This window comes from Corapipo altera, unplaced genomic scaffold, assembly GCF_003945725.1.
Source record: "Corapipo altera isolate COAL_440 unplaced genomic scaffold, ASM394572v1 1, whole genome shotgun sequence".
Classification (NCBI taxonomy): domain Eukaryota; kingdom Metazoa; phylum Chordata; class Aves; order Passeriformes; family Pipridae; genus Corapipo; species Corapipo altera.
This window is the reverse complement of record NW_020884873.1, coordinates 15,409,873-15,427,877: the sequence shown is the minus strand read 5'-3', so window position 1 is coordinate 15,427,877 and position 18,005 is coordinate 15,409,873. Positions and strand designations below refer to the sequence as shown.

Here is an 18,005-nt window from a genome sequence, read left to right as displayed (position 1 = left end):
CAAACACTAATTAATGTCATATTAAGTGATGTCTTAGAGGGGTAACATTGAAAGCAAACAACTTGTGCGTGGGCAGAAGCCCTCATTCCCCATCTCTCCCAAAGCACATTAAGACTTGGGTAGGTGAGAGACCCTAAAATGTTATCCTGTGCTCCCCCTAGGTCTCAGCTCCCATGTCACTTGTTTGCCTCTCTCAGTGGAAGAAGTGCTCTGGCAGGCTCTGTCTGTGTGCTCTGGTATGCCAGAGGTTAGCAGGGCACCAGGATCTTCTCCTCCCCAGCACTGAGCCACTGAGGTCCTGTGGATGCCAGAGACTCACGAATGAGGGGTCAGTTAAAATATTTGTGTTGGAAAAGTTCCTGCCCCAGTCCCAAGCCCCAGCAGCAGGGGAGGACAGACAGCAGGCCCCTTGCAGAACAGCAGGAGTGGAGGTGGAGCGAGCAAAGTCCAATCTGATGCCTTTCAGCTATGTCCCCATCAGACTCCAGCCTCAGGACCTATTTGGGGCCAATGGTCATTCCCTGCTTTCAGGTACCAGAGGAATGCAGTGCCTGCCCTGCATGGGGCTACTTTCTGACAGCCCCACTCCAAATCTGAGGACATGCTCTGAAATACTGGCAAGGGATGGGTAGAAGGCAGGCAGGGCATCTGCCAGGAAGAGTGCTGCCCTACTCCGAGCAATCTGCAAGGATGTCTCTGGCAAAAGATCTGAGAGGGCAGGCAGTCCCCAAGGGATGCTGGTCTGCACTGGCAGGGGTGCCGGGTCTTCATCACACAGAGGCAGAGCATGGCTGAAGAGGGGGATCCTTTGGGGAATGGTATGGGACAAGGGAGCACTTGCTACTGAATAATGCCCAGGTCCTCACATGTGTGGGTCTGCCGTCAACATGCACTTGCCGCTCCTCTGCTGCCTCTCTCTTATGGACCACAGCCAGGGTTGGATGGGTTTTGCTTTTGTGGGAGATGCTCTGAGAGCTCCTCTGTGGGGAAAACCAGATACTTGGCTATTAAATTAACGTTGGGCATTTAACAGCATCACTGAAATGGTTTAAACACCTAGGAGTGGTAATTAGCAATTATGGTTTGGTGAGGAGGATATTAAGACCCAGGTATGGAGCCCAGTATTTTTCTCTGCAGATAATTTTTAGTGCCAGATGACAACAGAGAGAGGCCAAGCGTCAGACACAGAAGCCTGCTGTCTTGCTTGTGTGTGAGGACTGCCATGAGGAAAGAAGACAGCCCCATATCTTACCTTTTAAAAGCCAAGCACTGAGGCCAAGGACAGAGAAAGGTTTGAAAATGAGAGCTAATGAAGAAAGGGTGTCTGTGAAGAGGTACAGTCAACATAACGAAAGCTGCTAGGTGAGCAAGGATAGCAAAGGACAGGCTATCTGAATGGAAGTATCCCCAAGGGTAGAGGTGGCTCCAGAAAACTTGGCATCCCCTTCCCAGGTGCCTTCCAGCTGCTGGAAGCTTCTCCCCTCATCTCCCTAGGCTCTTTTGGACACCTTCCAGAGAGATAGAAAGAAGAGGTAACGGTTTTGGTAGGGAAGGGAGACAGGTGAAGGGTAACATTTGAGTAGGGCCTATACAGATTAAGCAGAAGTGAATTAAATGCCACCACCCTGAGTTTTACCTCCAAGAATGTGGAACAAGTCATCCCTCTTGCTAAACTGAAGCATGGAGCTGGACCATGCGTGGGCTGCTGAACAGTGTGCAGCTCCTCACTCAGCTGAGGCATTTACAAGGAGTCCTGATCAAACCAAGCATACCTGTACCACACTTTCATGGCTCTACAGAGCTCTAGAGCAGCTGTGCAGCCAAAATGCCCCACGGAGATGAGGAACTCCCCTCCAGCCTGAGAGAGGGGACAGGGACCAGCCCCCAGAGCTTGGGATAGGTCGTAAAAAGACCTTTAACTGGGGATCTATGCCCAAAAGGGTAGGCAGGGCATCTATGATGTCTCAGTGTCTATTGTGGCTACTCCATTCTAAAGCCACCAACCACTGGCTGGTAAGGGGTGCAGAGGACCTTCCGGACATGGAGCTGCAATGAGGACCCTTACAGAGGACCTAGGACCCCAATGGGCCATGCTGCTTCCCACTACTGGAGCAGCAGGAGGTGAGTGACTGCCTTCATCTTCCTGGCTGCAAATCCCAGCTTTGACCTGGCTCTGGCAGAGCCAACGCAGACATGAACCATTCTGGCAGAGTGTTGTCATTTGTGCCTGTTTTACACTGTGGAGAGGAGTAACGTGCGAATGACGCCAAACACTGCTGGCCTCATTTTGCTTGCCCTTTATCGAAACCTCCGGGCCTTGCACTCTGGGTATGGAGTGACAAGGGTGCCATGGCTCATGGATGCAACAAGGGCTCAGATGAGGCAGCCTCAGCATCCTCCGCAGCGGTCAGCTCCTGACATTGCGGAAAGTCCGCAGTGAAGGAGCTGGCTGGCCTGATACCGGCAGCTTCAGCAAAGGGGTCAAGATACACAGTTATGGGCTGAGTCCCAGAAACAGATCTGCAAGGGCAAAGCACTAGGCTTGGGAAAGGGTTTTCTCTGCTGCTGCTCCTCCTGCTGCTCCTGATCCCCTCAGGGATGGAAAAAACAAGGGACTTTGCTCTCTAGGGACCTGTCAATCAGAATCTGCCAGCACCGTTTAATTTGCTGCATTTATGCCTGCCAGGAGTGCTGGCCAGGCTGCCTGTTCCTGAGCAGGCAGTGCCATCCCGTGGGACGAACTCGGCACAGCAGCGGAGCCTCACAGCCGTACTGTGTGGGAGCTGGAGCAGCCCCACAGCTCCCACAGGAGATGCAGCACTGGGACCCTTGCCCGCTGTCCCCCTGATGCACAGAGGTGACCAGTGGCCTTTTCTACTCTGCCAGGGCTCCTCACTACCAGCTTTCCCTCATTCCTTCCCCCTCTCCTTCCAGCAGCTCAGAGAGGACACAATGATGTAATTTACCTGGGGGTTCAGCTTAGTCCCACTTGGGACAGGTAGGTATGATTTTCGGAGGGGAGAGCAGACAACAAAGCTCTTACTTTGTGATTGGTGTTGCCATGATGTTCGAGGCAGCATGTCCCAGCAAGCCGCATGTCATCAGCAAGTCCACCCACCTCTCCTACCCTAAACTCTGCAGCTCTGACTGATGCCTACCTGGGATCATCCAGGAGTGTTTAGTGAAGTGATATTTTACACATACAGAGTAAAGAGCAATCCCACAGTGCAGTTCCCAGGTCAGTGAGCCCCATGGCTGCCCCATGTCTCCTTCTCCCCTATTACTCTCCCCCAAGTACCTGGCACTGCTCATGGGCCCTTTTGGGGAGTAAGCGATGAACAGAGGGTCGATTACCAGCCTTAATCCCTTCCTATCCCCTCCTGTAGGGGCTACAAGCAAAGCCTGGGCCTGACCTTGGGAGTCAGCTGCGACCTTGGGAAGTGCCTCATCCAGAGGAACAGGCTGCAGACAGGGAAAAGGAGAGAAAGAAAGACCTTGGGCTGCTGCAGTGGGAGCTTTCTGGAGCGAGGCTGAGAGTGTGCATCCTTCCCAGCTGCCTCAGGGTACCTGACGCCCAATGGGGGACATACGCAGCACAGCTTTGCCAGAAGGGACAAAAGCACCCGGCTGACTCCTCCAAAGACAGAAGAGAGCAGATGGCGCTGAAATCTGCTCAAGAGGAGAGAAAGGAATGGCCCTGAGGCTCCGCACTCCCTGTACCCTCCGCACTCCCTGTACCCCAAGAGGCACATTTGTCCGCGGCCAAGCGTGTCGGCCAGCCCTGTCTCTGACTTACCAAGGAGCAGGGAAGGGAATGGCAACCACAGACATGCTGGGCTGCTGCACGTCCCTTGCTGCTGTTCTCTTTTGTGGGGACCTTCCTGAGAGTCCTTGAGAGGGGAACAGTATATTATACATAGGTAGCACCCGCTTTTCACTCCTTACTGCCAAAATAACCAGGTCTTGTGCAAATGGGATTTGACTCTGCTCCCTAGCAGAAATTGCTTGGACTCTCTTCCTGCCTCCTGATATTCTGCTTAGACCCCTTTTCCTGGCTGGCATAAACATTAAGCTTACCAGAAGAGGGACCAGCCAGGCAGGAGCATTTGCACAGCATGCTTAGCCCAGAAGATTCTGATTTTTCACAGAAGTTACTCTAGCACTGATGATGTTGAAGGAAATAACCGTGGGAATTTCTGTGCTGGGCAAGGGCCCTTGTAAAAAAAGCCCGTGTTGCTCATAGCTCTGCTCACATCTGCATCACTTCTGAGGGCAGCTTTGCATATAACACAGGCATTGGATAACTGCAGGCCGTGGAGCAGGGCTCCTGCAGCTGAAAAGCAAACCACTAAATGCTGAGAAGGCATAGTGTGCCTTGAACCTTCCATCACCCAGGGCCCCATCCTCTTGCCTTCTGCAGGTCCAGCTGGATCTATGCAGCATTTCCCAGCTGCAGCAGCCATAGTCTGCTTCTACCTCTGTTGATGTGGTTCCCCATCTTCACGATAGCTTCTGTCTCCACTGTGTTTTTCCTCTGGTGAGGCAGGAAAATGTTGTCCCTCCCTGTGCAACATGGAGGTGACAAGTTCCCACTGCAGAAGCTTACTGGTGTGGCCTAGAAAACAGCCACAGAGCAGTGATTTACAGCTGAGCCTGTGGACTCCCAAGCTCATACTCCAGCCACTGCACCAGCCTTCATCTCCTGATGCAGGCTTGTAGCCAGCAGGGATGCTGCTGGCACCAACTGCTCTAACTGAGCTTTGTAGAATAAACTTGTGGAATTAGCCTGTTGGCTGCTGGGATAAAATCCAGCACTGAGTGCAGATCAAAGGAGGCAATCTTGCTGACAGTTTGCGGGGAGGCAGCTGGACCTGGACTCCTTCTACAGCTCTGAAAAGGGCAGTATTCAGTAGCCAAGGGTGTGGATGCAGTGTGACACACACTACCTCTTTGATGATACATGTGGTCCAGGCCCTGATGATCAAAGCTATAGAAACCTTGAAAAAGCTCTGACATTGGTGGTAAAAACAGTCAAAACCAGGCAAGAGACAGCACTAATTCAGACAAAGACAATTTTTGGGTGCACCAAAAATTTGTTGCTTTTCCTAGTAGCATGAAAGGAGCAGACAATGCTTTCTGAGCCCAGCCTACAGAAGCAGCATGGTTTAAGAAGGGTAAGCCTGCCCGTGCCCAGTTTCTGTCTGTCCATGAGGGCAAGATGGTCCACCCAGCAGCCAGTAAGAGCTCAGAATGGCAGGAGGAGGAAGAGGGAAAAAAACCTTACAGTGAAAGCACTATCTGCTACCAAGAACAATAAACTCAGCACATTCCTTGTGTGGACCTTACTGAATGGACATGGCTGGTCTGAATGCACGCAGCAAATCTGCCAGGTGCCACCTGCTCCCAGCCTCACTAGATCATACAGGCAGCAAATTAAAAATCAGATTCACATCGTGCACACTGTAAAATTGTTTTATGGCCATTTTTCCAGGGTTCCTGAAAATCCGATCAAGCATTTCCCTGAAAAAGCTGGTGAGCAACTGGCACGTGAGGAGGGCAGTTCAGCCTCCAGAGCACCAGGGAGAGGGATGAAGATGCTGGAAAGGAGGTCATACATTGCAGCAAAGTTCCTGGACTGAGAGAAAAACAGACTGAGAAGGCAGATAGAAGTGCCATGGGAAAGACAGGATGCAAAGGAGAGGGCCAGGGAAGGATGGAGGGCTTCCCAGCCTGTAAACACAAGCCTGTAAACATAAGCCTGTGGCAGGAGCCAGCTCATACACGGCCAAGGTTGGTTGCAACAAAAGCCCTGGAGCCAGCAATGAGTTTTGCTGCTTTAAAGATGATGACAGTGACTGTAGAAGAAGAGCCTGACCTGAAGAGGTGTGTGTAAACATCAGGGTTCTCTGCAGTGGGAAGGTGTTAGGGCTGAGGACTATTTCCCTTGGTTTCTGGGTTTGTCAAAAAGTACGGAGCAGTGGAGACTAAGCATATGGCACAGGCACACAGGGTGTTGGATGTTTGGTGTTTAGTGAGGAAATGGAACCCAAATGTCTATTTTTGATGCATTTATTATAGGAATGATAAAAGGAACTACTGGAAAATAGTGTTTTAATGTGAACATTAGTCTTCCAATCCTCAGCTGCCTCTTTGAGTGGAAGTACAGTCATGCAAGCTGGAAAACAGCCCCTGTCTTAAGGCTTTCCTAGGCATTTTCAAGGCAGAGATGACCTATTTTCTAGGAAAGGCCCCTGACGGGTTGGGTGCTTGGGCTTGCTCTCCTCCCTTTAAACCTGGCAAACGCCTGGTAACACTGCCTGAGCTGTATATTGTCCGAGCTCAGCAGGAGGAGGCTGCAGCTCAACGCAGCGACAACTCACAGGGCGACAGCTCTCCAACAAGCCCCAAACTGCAGGGGAGGAGGATGGCAGTGAAGGATTTGGACTGGAACAGCTACAGTGCTGGAATAAGTCCCTTTTTTACAGATCTGCTAACACCAACACAGAGCACAAAACCAGAGAAGTGGGAGACAAGAATGAAAAAACAGATGGGAGTAATTTATCCTGGCTGTTCTCATGAGCATCTTCCAGGGAAGAATGATTAGTCTTATTAACTGATTAAATGATTAATTAACTGATGAACTGAAATTATGGATCGAGGATCAAATGATTGCAAGCAAGTGTATTTTGAGTACTTTTCCAGGAAATGATGTATTTCACGTGCCTTTAATGAAAGCCAGAGGTCAGGTGGCAAACTATTTGTGGCAGCAGTGTGTGGGGTCACCAAGATAGGACAAGAGATGCACGAAGCTGCAGGGTCCCAGCCACAGCATGGCACAGGATACAGGAGGTGCAGTGCCTGGCATGAAGCAAGACAGATCCACTCTCTCTTCTAGTAAATTTGATGTAAAAGAAGCTGAGAAAATTGGGGCTATTCAGCCAGGAGAAGAGAAGGTTGCGAGGTGACTTCACAGCAACGTTCCAGTATCTGAAGAGGGCATACAGGAAAGCCAGAGAAGGACTCTTTTTCAGGAACTGTAGTGATAGGACAAGGAGTAATGGGTACAAATTGAAAGAGGAGAAATTTAGGCTAGACATTAGGAAGAAATTCTTTACTGTGTGGGTGGCAACATACTGGAACAGGTAGCCAGGGAGGTTGTGGGTGCCCCAACTCTGGTAGTGTTCAAGGCCAGGTTGAATAAGGTCTTGGGCAACCTGGTCTAGTGGGAGGTATCCCTGGGCATGGCAGCGTGGATTGGAACTAGATGATCTTTAAGATCCCTTCCAACCCTTAACATTTTATGATTCTAAGTGTGGCAGCAAACCTTCCCTGCTTAAGACTGGATTTTTTTTCTTAGAAGTCTTCTTTGCCTTGCTAAGAAAATGGAAGGTTAGATCCGTGCCCAGGGGATCCATGGCCCACACCGGCCACTCCCTTTGCATGCTCTCTCCTCTGACCCACAACTATACCCAACTCTGACACCAGAATAAGAAGTCTGATGGGCTAAACCCAAGCTGAACATGATCTGCTGTATCTGGTAGGCAGCAGCAGCACTACCTTCTCTTGTGTGCATCTCACATAGGCTCAGGAGTGAAGAGGAAGCCTTGGAAAGCAAGGGATTGTGGTTTATCAGTCTATTTCTCTTCATTCATTCCTTAATCTATTTCTCTTTTCAGAACTTCTTGCTCTTTTCATCACCACCACCTCAGTCCCTCTGAGACCATTCATCCCACTGCCCCAGCTGGGGGGGGTGTGAGAGCCGGGTGCTATGGGCGTCACATGGAGCTGGTATCGCACCGAGACACTGCAAGCAACTGGTAAGGCAGTTCCAGCACTAATGATGTTTGTCTCCAAAAAGGCTGTTTAGGTGAGACAGTTACAGATTGTATTTTATAAACTGTATTTCTATAAGTGGATTTTTTTCACTAGCGGGGAAAGGCACTTTAATAATCCCACTTCTGATTAATGGCAGGGTGTCTTGTCAAAGCAAAGACTGCTGCAGCTCCGGTTCTTCCTCGAGGAGGAATTACAAGTGGTAAATAAAGAAGAAAATGCACACCTCTCTGCCCGGAAAATATTGATCTAGACTCTTCCTGGGTAAAAGATACCCAGTAAAATTCTCTAAAGAGTTAGATTTTAGCCTGCGAGGTAAAGAGATTTATAAATCGGATTCTGCTCTTTTTAGGGGTAGAGAAAATTTCAATCACTCTGGCATGGGAACATCTGGGATTTAATGATTTATTGACCTCACTTCCTGAGAAGAAATACTCTCCCAATTACACAGGCAGGGACCTGAGGCACATGCTGTATTAAATCACTGGTTCATGGTCTCCTAGACAGGCTGCATCCTAACTTCCAGCCCTAGGTCTCCCCTCTAGCAGGTCCAGGGAAGACATCAGGGACAATGCAAAAACTTGAATATTACACTATAAATACAGCAAGAGCAACTGCAATTCCCATTCTTCACACATCTTTAACTCTCAAAATCAAGTGTTTTGTAACACCTTGCAAAACAAAGTCAGTTGAATGATCACACAACTACAACGAAAAAGTACCTGATTTTCTACAAAACCTTTGCAGAGGTTGGAATATATTTTTATTTTAAGAAGCTCTGTGTGTGAGAAAACAAAGAGGCACAGCATTAAGTCACATATTCTGTCCTGGCACCTGACTTTATGGACATACTTCTTGTTCAGAGCCCTGTAAGACTGTTCTCTATCAAAGTCATCTATTAACTTCTATCTCCATTTTTATCTGTGAAAACAGGAATTTACCTACCAGACTTCACAGTAACTCCATCTCATGTCTGTAAAGCAACCTGGCACAACCACACAGGAACTGCACACTAGTAGCTGAAATTTGACTAAACTGAGGAACAGTATTCTTTCAATACATGATTTGTAAGGTACGTTGAACTCATGTTTCTACAAAATGAAAAAAAAAAAAAAACCTCGAGGTTGGGCAGCCCTTTGTGTGGTCGTAAAGCTCAAGTGATCTTCTTGAGAATAGAGGATAGACAGAGAATAGAGGAAGTTTGTTAGGTAGCATATCCCACCCGGCTGCTAGCAGGCGAGTCATTTTCACCAAAACCATTTCCAACAGGCATTTACCTACCATAGGATAAATACTTCTGCCAAAAGTTCCACATTTGCAGGAAGTATAATCATCATTAGCACTGGAGATGTTTCTGACACCACTGCTGTCTGAGCTGCTGTGTTCTGCTAAGCCATCAGCAGACAGAGAAAACCATGTTTTCATCCTCTTTATGACATCTAGGTACAACCCAAATGGATTTGTTTTGTGTCATCCCTGGTTTTTACACTTAAAAGCCAAACTCGAGCTTTTTAATCCATCGGGCAAATTTACTATCATTAATGTCACTCTCTTCCCACTCCCACACATTTTTCTTATTAAGCGGCGATTAAGCAGGAGCAAAATTTCAGTAAAAGACACTGTCGTCCCAAAATAGGTTCTTTCACATGGTGTGCAATAGGCCAATCCACACACGCAGTCGATGTATTTGATTTATTTACAGTTCTGTGCAGAAAGGGGTGCTGGGGGGAAATCCACAAAGCCAGCGCAACTACTACCAAAACTCAGTTTATACATTTTAGCAAACAAAGCCATTAATGTTCCTTGGCTACAAGTTTCCTAGTTCTCTTATTAATCAATTTTTTATCTCCTATTGGTTAACAATTGTCTCACTTCTCATACCAATTAGTCTTCTTGCTCAGTCTTTCTCCTTTTTAAAGTCAGTGGGTTTTTTGGGTCCGTGGTCATGATCTCCCCCTGCCAGAATTACCTTTTACTCAGTCAGAGCTGATTCAACACAGTTGCTGAGTTGTCTTAGTTTCTTCCTTATCTTGGGGCTTCTGCCTAATGACCTGGGTGCCCATTAATTCTACATTCTTTGTGTCCCCTGTCAGTGATACATCCTTCTTCCCAAACTTTGTTAACCTCCCCCTAGGTCTGAGATCTGAAACACGTCGAGCCCGAAACCTTGGCAAGTTAATTCTACAGACAAGTGATTTGTCTTTCTAACACCTGGAATCAGTTAGGGCTTGTTAGCTGCTCTCTGTTTCACGGATTAAATCTCCTTTCTTTTTGATTAGACTTGAAAGCACACAAAGATCAGACATCAAAGAACATCCTTTATTAATATTTTTAAATATTTCACGTTTTGCAACAACACTGATGCTTTAAGGCAGCCACGCTCCGCTTCTTTGCTTCTTTGTTTTTTGTGGGTTTGTTGTTTTGGTGTTTGTTGCGGGGGGGGGGGGGGGGGGAGGGGGGGGGGGTTTTTTTTTTTCCTTTTTTTTTTTTTTAACTTTTACGACGAAGGCACTTCCGTCGCACAGCGCTGACGTCAGAAGGACGCGCCGGGGCTGCGCGCGGCTCGTTCCCTGCCCGCCGCCACCGGATCCGCTGCCGGATCCGCCGCTGGATCCGCCGCCATCGGGACCGCGCCGGGGCCGCGCAGGTGAGGGGGGCGCGGGAGGCGCCGGAGCCGCCCCAGGGCTGGTCTCCTGCCCCGCCGACACCCGCCCGCGCGTACCGGGACCCCCCAGCCCCGCCCTGCCGCTGCCGCCGGTTCCGGTGGGGCCGCGTTCCCGCCCCGCCCCGCCCCGCCCTGGCACTCGCAGCCCCCACTGAGACCCCCCGACCCGACCTGGGCCCAGCCGCCGGAGGCGCCTTGCCTTCGCCGAGGCCTGTGCGGGGCAAGGCCGCGGGCCTCAGTGCCTCGCCGTGCGGCTGCTGAGAGGTTTGGGGTTTTTTATTTTCTCTCCCTTCCAGAAGACTAAAAAATGGCGAAGTTTGTGACACCCGTGATCCAGGACAACCCCTCCGGATGGGGCCCGTGTGCTGTGCCCGAGCAGTTCAAGGACATGCCCTACCAGCCGTTCAGCAAAGGGGACCGCCTGGGCAAGGTACCTCGGCCGTGCTGGGCCGCAGCTCTGTGTGCCCTCTGGCCTGCCACCCCTGCACGCTGCCGCTGGTGTTTGCTGCCTGTCACCGCGGCTGCTCCTCTGGCACCCTTTTCAGTGCCTCCTAACACAGGGCATGGCTGTGAACAGCTGGCAGGGCTGGCAAGCAGAGGTGGGAGTCAGAAGGATTAGTCTGGAGAGCACTGCTTCTGCTGCTTGGAGTCCTGCGTGTACAAAGGCAGAGTTGGGGGGAAATGTTATGTTAGCACTCACTTACTTTGACTGTTTCTGCTTGTCCTTAGGTGGCTGATTGGACAGGAGCCACGTATCAGGATAAGAGATACACAAGTACGTGTTGCCTGGTGGCTGCTGCTGTGGTTTATTTTCTACAAAGTTCTCTCCAAGCGTCGTTCCTGCTTTCATGTCTCACACCCACCCTGTGATTACGTGCACACGTCAGCAAGCCAGGCATCTTAATTTAGAAAGTGTGCTTCACCCTTGGGAGAGCTCTGTGGGGCTCTCCCTGTCCTTGGGGCTTACTCTGGATTTTTGTACTGTCTGATGACCAGGGCTCCTGAGGGAGACTTGCAAGGGGGAAGAGATGCAGGTGTAAGGCAAGAGACCCAACTGAGGCATAAGGCTTAGGTGAAGGCAGTTGAGAGAGAAAGGGGCGAAGTATCAGAGTTTTTTTCTTGGAAGCTTGGTGTCAAGATGCTCTGTTTTGTTTCCAGACAAGTACTCCTCGCAGTTTGGTGGCGGTAGCCAATATGCATATTTCCACGAGGAGGATGAGACCAGCTTCCAGCTGGTGGATACAGCACGGACGCAGAAAACGGCATACCAGAGGAACCGCATGCGATTCGCACAGGTAACGTGTTCTCAGAGACAGGCTCAGAGGAGACCTTCGGTAGCACAGAAGTATTTCATGAGTAAAATGTCTTCTTTTTTTTTTTTTTTTTCCTTTCCATCATTTCCACAGAGGAATCTTCGGAGAGACAAGGACCGTCGGAACATGCTGCAGTTCAGCATGCAGACGCTGCCAAAGAGTGCCAAGCAGAAGGAGAGGTGAGGCTGCAGAGATGAGTGTACCAAGCTTTGGTTGGAATGCATGAACATGCTGTTGGTAAATTTGCAAAGTTACTGTTACAGAACTTGCTGGAGCAAACAGTCATCAGAGGAGAATTTCAGGATGTTTCAAGTCCGATGTTCTGCTGGTGTCAGCAGTACGTACGAGTGGATTTCAAACAGCTATCTAAGAATTTAGGGGAATTTTTGAGTCCCATTTAGAAAGTAAACATGGTGTTCCAAACAGAGAATATCTTTTCCAACAAGTACGTTGCAGTCTTTAGATACAAAACTATGTAAAGAGCTCCTCAGAGCAAAGCAGAGACTTTTTAATGCCTCAGGCATCTTGATCAACAGATGGCTCAGCAAATGTTTCAGCGGCTCAGTGCCTGAAAGCACTGCTCTTCAGGTGGTAGTTTGGAAGTGGAGGAATGGTTGTGGCATACAGGAATAGAGAACTTCTGTTCATGACTTTTCTCACATTTGTCATTTTAGAGATCGTTTGCGCCTACAAAAGAAGTTTCAAAAACAGTTTGGAGTGAGGCAGAAGTGGGACCAAAAATCACAGGTAAACTGACAAGCTTTGTGCCACCGGTGATGGTTTGGTTTTGCTGGCTGCACTCATGGGGCAGCTCCTCTTGCACAAATCCTGATGTGCTGTGTCTCCATTTCTCTCTTTATCTGTGCTACCTCTGGCCGCACAGCAGAAACCTCGTGACTCCTCTGTTGAAGTTCGCAGTGACTGGGAGGTGAAGGAGGAGATGGATTTCCCTCGGCTGATGAAAATGCGCTATCTGGAGGTGTCAGAGCCACAGGACATGTGAGTTCCTAAAACAGCCATTTGTTTGCTTTCTGAAGTGACCAGATTTTTGGAAAGCAGGAGGGCAAGGGTCTCCTGACCTGGTCCCAGTGTTCTCATTGAGGTACCCAAAGCACAGGGAGGTAATGGAACACCCAACAGGCTCTTCAGTCCTGTGCGGTTCATGAGTGGTGTTATCCCTAGGAGGGATGTCAAAATGGTTCTCTTGCCTCTGCAGAGAGTGCTGTGGAGCCCTGGAGTACTATGACAAAGCCTTTGACCGCATTACAACAAGGAATGAGAAGCTCCTGAGGAGCATTAAGCGCATCTTCCATACTGTCACCACTACAGACGACCCAGTTATCCGAAAGGTATGTTTGCTGGTTTGTAAAACCCAGTAGTGTGTTTCTCAGTGTGTGCTGTTGTTGGAGACCAGCTGGCACCGTCAGACCAAAGGGCAAAAGTAAAGAAGTGTTAGCTGATATCATCATTTTTCTTAGGTCCAAGGCAGAGCTAGATTAATGCAAAGTTAGGAACACTGGCCAAGGAAAAGCTGTCATTCTGGGAGGTCAGGCAGACTGATACTTGTTGGGAAGGAAACTCTTATGTCAAGAGACGTGATTCTTGAGGGTTCTGCTTTTGGAGGTGAGGAAGGCTCAGAGACTTCTTTCTTGTGACCTCACTGGCAATAAAGAGCCGTGCATTTTCCAACACACATTTCATAGTGGTTTCTTGCTTTCCCCTTGTGTGGATGAGGGTGGGCCAGGATTGCTGGGTAGTACCTCATGCTTTGTCTAATAGTCGGTGGGGTACTTACTGGTCCAGCTTCCTCAGAATGGGAGAAGAAATCAGTCGTCTGGTTTGCTAGCACTTGTCATCCTGGCTAGGGAAGGGGTATCTGCTCTTATTGCTGAAACGGTTTTCTCCTCCTCTTGTATCCATAGCTGGCCAAGACACAAGGGAATGTGTTTGCCACAGATGCCATCCTGGCCACACTGATGAGCTGCACTCGCTCTGTCTATTCTTGGGACATCATTGTCCAGAGAGTTGGATCCAAGCTTTTCTTTGACAAGAGGGACAACTCAGATTTTGGTGAGGAAAAGTCCTGAAAGAAATTTCTGTTGCAGTAGCTAAAGGGTCTAATTTTCTTTATGCTTACTTGAGTTTATTCTGTATCTCAGTGTCCAGACTGAGAGCACTGAACAATCTGATTACTGCAGTACACTTGATAGCTGTGGAGGGAACTTCAGTATTGATCTGCTCCACTGTGTGGCTAGAGACTCACTGAAGCTGACATAGTTTCTCCCCCAAGTATAACCACTTGTGTCTGGTTTTCTTCTCAGACCTCCTGACAGTGAGTGAAACAGCCAATGAACCACCACAGGAAGAGGGCAACTCCTTTAATTCTCCACGCAACCTTGCCATGGAAGCTACCTACATCAATCATAACTTCTCCCAGCAGTGTCTGAGGATGGTAAGGTGGAGCAGTGCTAAATAGTAGGGCCTGTGTTTCAGAGAGTCTTGAAACTTCATTAAGACTGCTTTAATACACCACAGAAAGATTTTAATTGACAGTTATGTTACACTGATGTTCTTTCAGTTTTGAAGGAGGTGGGATTACTTCTGGTGAGCAGTGTGACTTTGTTGTAGAAAAGTTTTCATGCTTATTTCACAGAGAAATCATCTCACTGCCCTTGGTGATGCAGACAGGCTTCTGAGTACACTTACTGAAGCTGAAGTGCCATTACAAGTACTGCTTATAGCACTGTGACTAACATGAACATGAGGCTTCTCATCAGCTGTTTTATGTTTTGGTGTTTTTCTATATAAGGGAAAAACTGTTGCCGTAAAAGAATATTTTTCCAGTAGGGGAGAGCTGTCTCAGGCTTTTCCTCCTAACATGCCCTTCTGTTTTCATCTACAGGGAAAGGAGAAATATAAGTTTCCTAACCCAAACCCCTTTGTGGAGGATGACATGGATAAAAACGAAGTAGCCTCTGTTGCATACAGGTATGTTGATACTGCTCTGATGCCGAGGTTTGGCAAGGAGGCAGGATGTCTGTGTGATATGGAGGCAAAACAAATTAGGATTGTTATTGATAGGAGCTTTACCTTGAGAGGGATTTGTGGATAACTTCACAGGGAACAGATAGAGGAGGAAAAGATTCTGCCGAGTGCTTGCATGGATCTGGAAGAGAACAAAGGTCAGAATAACCGGCTGGATTGTTTGTTGGCAGATACCGAAGGTGGAAGCTGGGAGATGATATAGATCTCATTGTCCGCTGTGAACATGATGGAGTGATGACAGGAGCTAATGGAGAAGTGTCATTCATCAACATCAAAACACTGAACGAGTGGGATTCCAGGGTGAGGAAGAATGGGATTCCAAAGCTAGCTCTAACTGCTTCACTGCTGCCTGACATGCCAGGTACAGCAGAGAAGATAAGACAAACATCTGGCGGTGTCCCCTGTGTGTTATGTTCCACCAAAGGAGTATAACTTTGGTGGACAAGCAGTGCTGATGGGATTGTCCCCCAGATGAGATGTAGCTGGTTTTAACACTCTTGTCTCCAGGTGTTCAGCACAGTGGCCAGTCTGTTCCCATGCTTCCCTCGTGAATTCTTCCCTCACAAACTACCCTTTCTAACTAGTTGGGCAGTCCCAGCTTGTCAGACTGACACTAGTTTTGATTCTCCTCTCAGTATTGCAATGGAGTAGACTGGCGCCAGAAGTTGGACTCCCAGCGAGGAGCTGTGATTGCCACGGAGCTGAAAAATAACAGCTACAAATTAGCCCGCTGGACATGCTGTGCACTGCTGGCTGGATCAGAGTATCTTAAACTTGGGTAAGGTGGGGTTTTCACACCAAACGTCTTCAAGGTGCATTTTCCATGATTAAACGCAGTATATATATGTCTAAATGAAGCATTTATAGAATGAGTAATCATAAAACAACCAAATGCCAGAGTAGCCAAGAAGGGAAAGCTTGTGATGAGCACAACAGCCTTGGTGTGAGCTGCTACCCATCAGCATCAGGCTGATGTGCCCTTGCTGTGGCTGACCTCGTGAGACCCCACACATGTGAAGGGCAGGTGACCTCTGTGGCTGTCAGCCTGTTTGCTGAGGTCACCAGCAAGGAAAATAAACGCAGTGAGTGTGCTGCCTGTCAGGAATCCGATTGAGATCCTCCTCAGTGCCCTGTTACTGAGAAATTGGGTGGTGGGGGAGGGTATGGCCACAGCCCTTTTTGAACTATCAGCTTAAAATCATTTGAGTCTGTGCTGTGGGTAATGAACGGGAGGCATCTGCTGACTCTCTTTTAGTGGTTCTGCAATCCTAGGTTAAACCCTCAGACACAGGACTGATACTTTTGCATATGCTTAATTCCAAACTCCCAGCTAATCATGCTATTGCTTAATTTTTATCTGTGCGACTAATTCTTCTGTATCTTTTGTACCACTCCATCCGATTTGGGGATTTCCAGGTGCATTACTGATTGGCAGTTTGTAGCCAGGAGATCCTCTTAGCTTTCAGCATTGGAGTATTAGGATTTTTCAGCCCAGAAAACAAAACTAAGATGATCACAGTGCTTTTCTTGCTGCCATTCTTCTGCTGTCTGAGCTTAATTTCCTGATACCCCTCTGGTTTCTTCTTGCCCCCCTAGGTACGTATCCCGTTACCACGTGAAGGACTCTGCCCGCCATGTGATCCTGGGCACGCAGCAGTTCAAGCCAAATGAGTTTGCCAGCCAGATTAATCTGAGCATAGAGAATGCCTGGGGCATCCTGCGATGTGTCATTGACATCTGCATGAAGCTGGATGAGGGGAAGTACCTCATCCTCAAGGACCCCAACAAGCAGGTGATCCGCATCTACAGTTTGCCTGATGGCACCTTCAGCTCTGATGAAGATGAGGAGGATGAAGAGGAAGAAGAGGAAGAGGAAGGTTTGTAGCATACCTGGGGATTTACACTTCTAAGTGATGTACTGGTCTGGATAAAAAGGGGTGACCCGTGGTAAAGACCAGAGCCACAGGATGAGATCTGGCCAGTGCAGTGGCAGGAGAGGAACAAGGCCAGAGAACATGTGGTCCCAAGGATGGGACTCGGCTGGAAAGGTGTGGGTGACATTGGGAGTACTCAGTTGGAAGGAAAAAGAATAGAGAGCTGGAAATGCAGATGTTGTGCTTCTGTACAGATACTTAATGAGGACTGATTTTACCAGGGGTAGGGGAGAGAGGTCCCAGATCCAGAACACTGGCTGAGAAAATGAAGCCTGCCGAGGCCTTCATTCAGCAGCCCCAAGATTTGCAGGAGTGGGTGGGTGCTGATTTCTGTTGGTACTGGGATATTTTTTGACTACAGTTTTAGAAATGGCAGTGACTATCAGATGACACATTTAAAACGTGTGGTGATGGAGCACAATTGAGGTAACTCAGTGAAGGCTTTCCTGAAGTGGCTGTTGAAGCAGAGCACTCGCTGGCTAGTCAGGATGGGAGTTTTGGAGGATTGGTGGTGCCCTGTGGACAACAGCTGGTTTTGCTTCACTGCCTAAAACCATCTGCGATCCCTGATACGAGATCTCTGTATGCTTTGTTCAGACAGTGGGACACCATTTATCCTAGGGCTCCTGCTTTTGTGATAATAAATTAAGTATCTCCCAGCTTCTTAGGCTGTAAACTTGGCATGGCTGCTCTGGATTTTATTATGGAAATGTTAGTTAGGTCTCTGCGTAATTTACTCAGGAATGTAAATTGTGTAATTCCAAATGACGTGTGTGTGGTCTTGGCTGATGGACAGGTTTGTTGGGAAGGTGGGGTGAGGGAGGGACAGGCAGTAGGAGGTGGGATAAATCTCCCTGAAGTGGCAGCCTTGGTTTTTCGTGTTCCTTGTGGCATTTCCTTGACAGACATGGTTTATTCTGGGTTTTTGGGTGGTTTTCTTTCTCCAGCTGCATTCGTTTCACTGCTATTTGTCTTCTGTTTCAGAGGAAGAGAGCTGAATGCTGCAGCCAGCACTGAGGGGCAGCAGTGACAGGCACCACCGTCCCTGCAGGCGGGCAATGGCTGCACATCGATGATAACCGGGGGGGGAACCGAAATAAAGTTGATTTTGCGGAGTGAGGCCGCGCTGTGTGTGTGTGTGTGTGTGTGTGGATGTGCCCCGTTCGGGTCCCCCGTGCCCCGGCCCTTCCCGCGCTGCCCCTTTAAGCGCGGTCC

General features: G+C 48.7%; 1 protein-coding gene across 3 annotated transcripts; it reads left to right on the top strand.

Annotated features, from left to right (window-relative positions):
* Positions 1-10,408: 10,408 nt before the first annotated feature.
* Positions 10,409-17,910, top strand: EIF3D (eukaryotic translation initiation factor 3 subunit D). 3 transcript variants are annotated; one of them, XM_027668548.1, is made up of 15 exons: positions 10,409-10,480; positions 10,795-10,928; positions 11,228-11,273; positions 11,657-11,793; positions 11,905-11,990; positions 12,486-12,558; positions 12,698-12,810; positions 13,028-13,160; positions 13,734-13,881; positions 14,133-14,263; positions 14,714-14,799; positions 15,027-15,156; positions 15,492-15,634; positions 16,453-16,733; positions 17,775-17,910. In XM_027668548.1, exons 2-15 carry the CDS (start codon positions 10,806-10,808, stop codon positions 17,786-17,788), a joined length of 1,644 nt encoding a protein of 547 aa, XP_027524349.1. In that variant the 5' UTR covers positions 10,409-10,480; positions 10,795-10,805; the 3' UTR covers positions 17,789-17,910. The 3 variants fall into 3 exon arrangements, with proteins under 3 accessions (XP_027524349.1, XP_027524332.1, XP_027524339.1); XM_027668531.1 differs by having other exon boundaries at positions 12,695-12,810; XM_027668538.1 differs by having other exon boundaries at positions 10,463-10,480; positions 10,798-10,928; positions 12,695-12,810.
* The last annotated feature ends 95 nt before the right edge of the window (positions 17,911-18,005 follow it).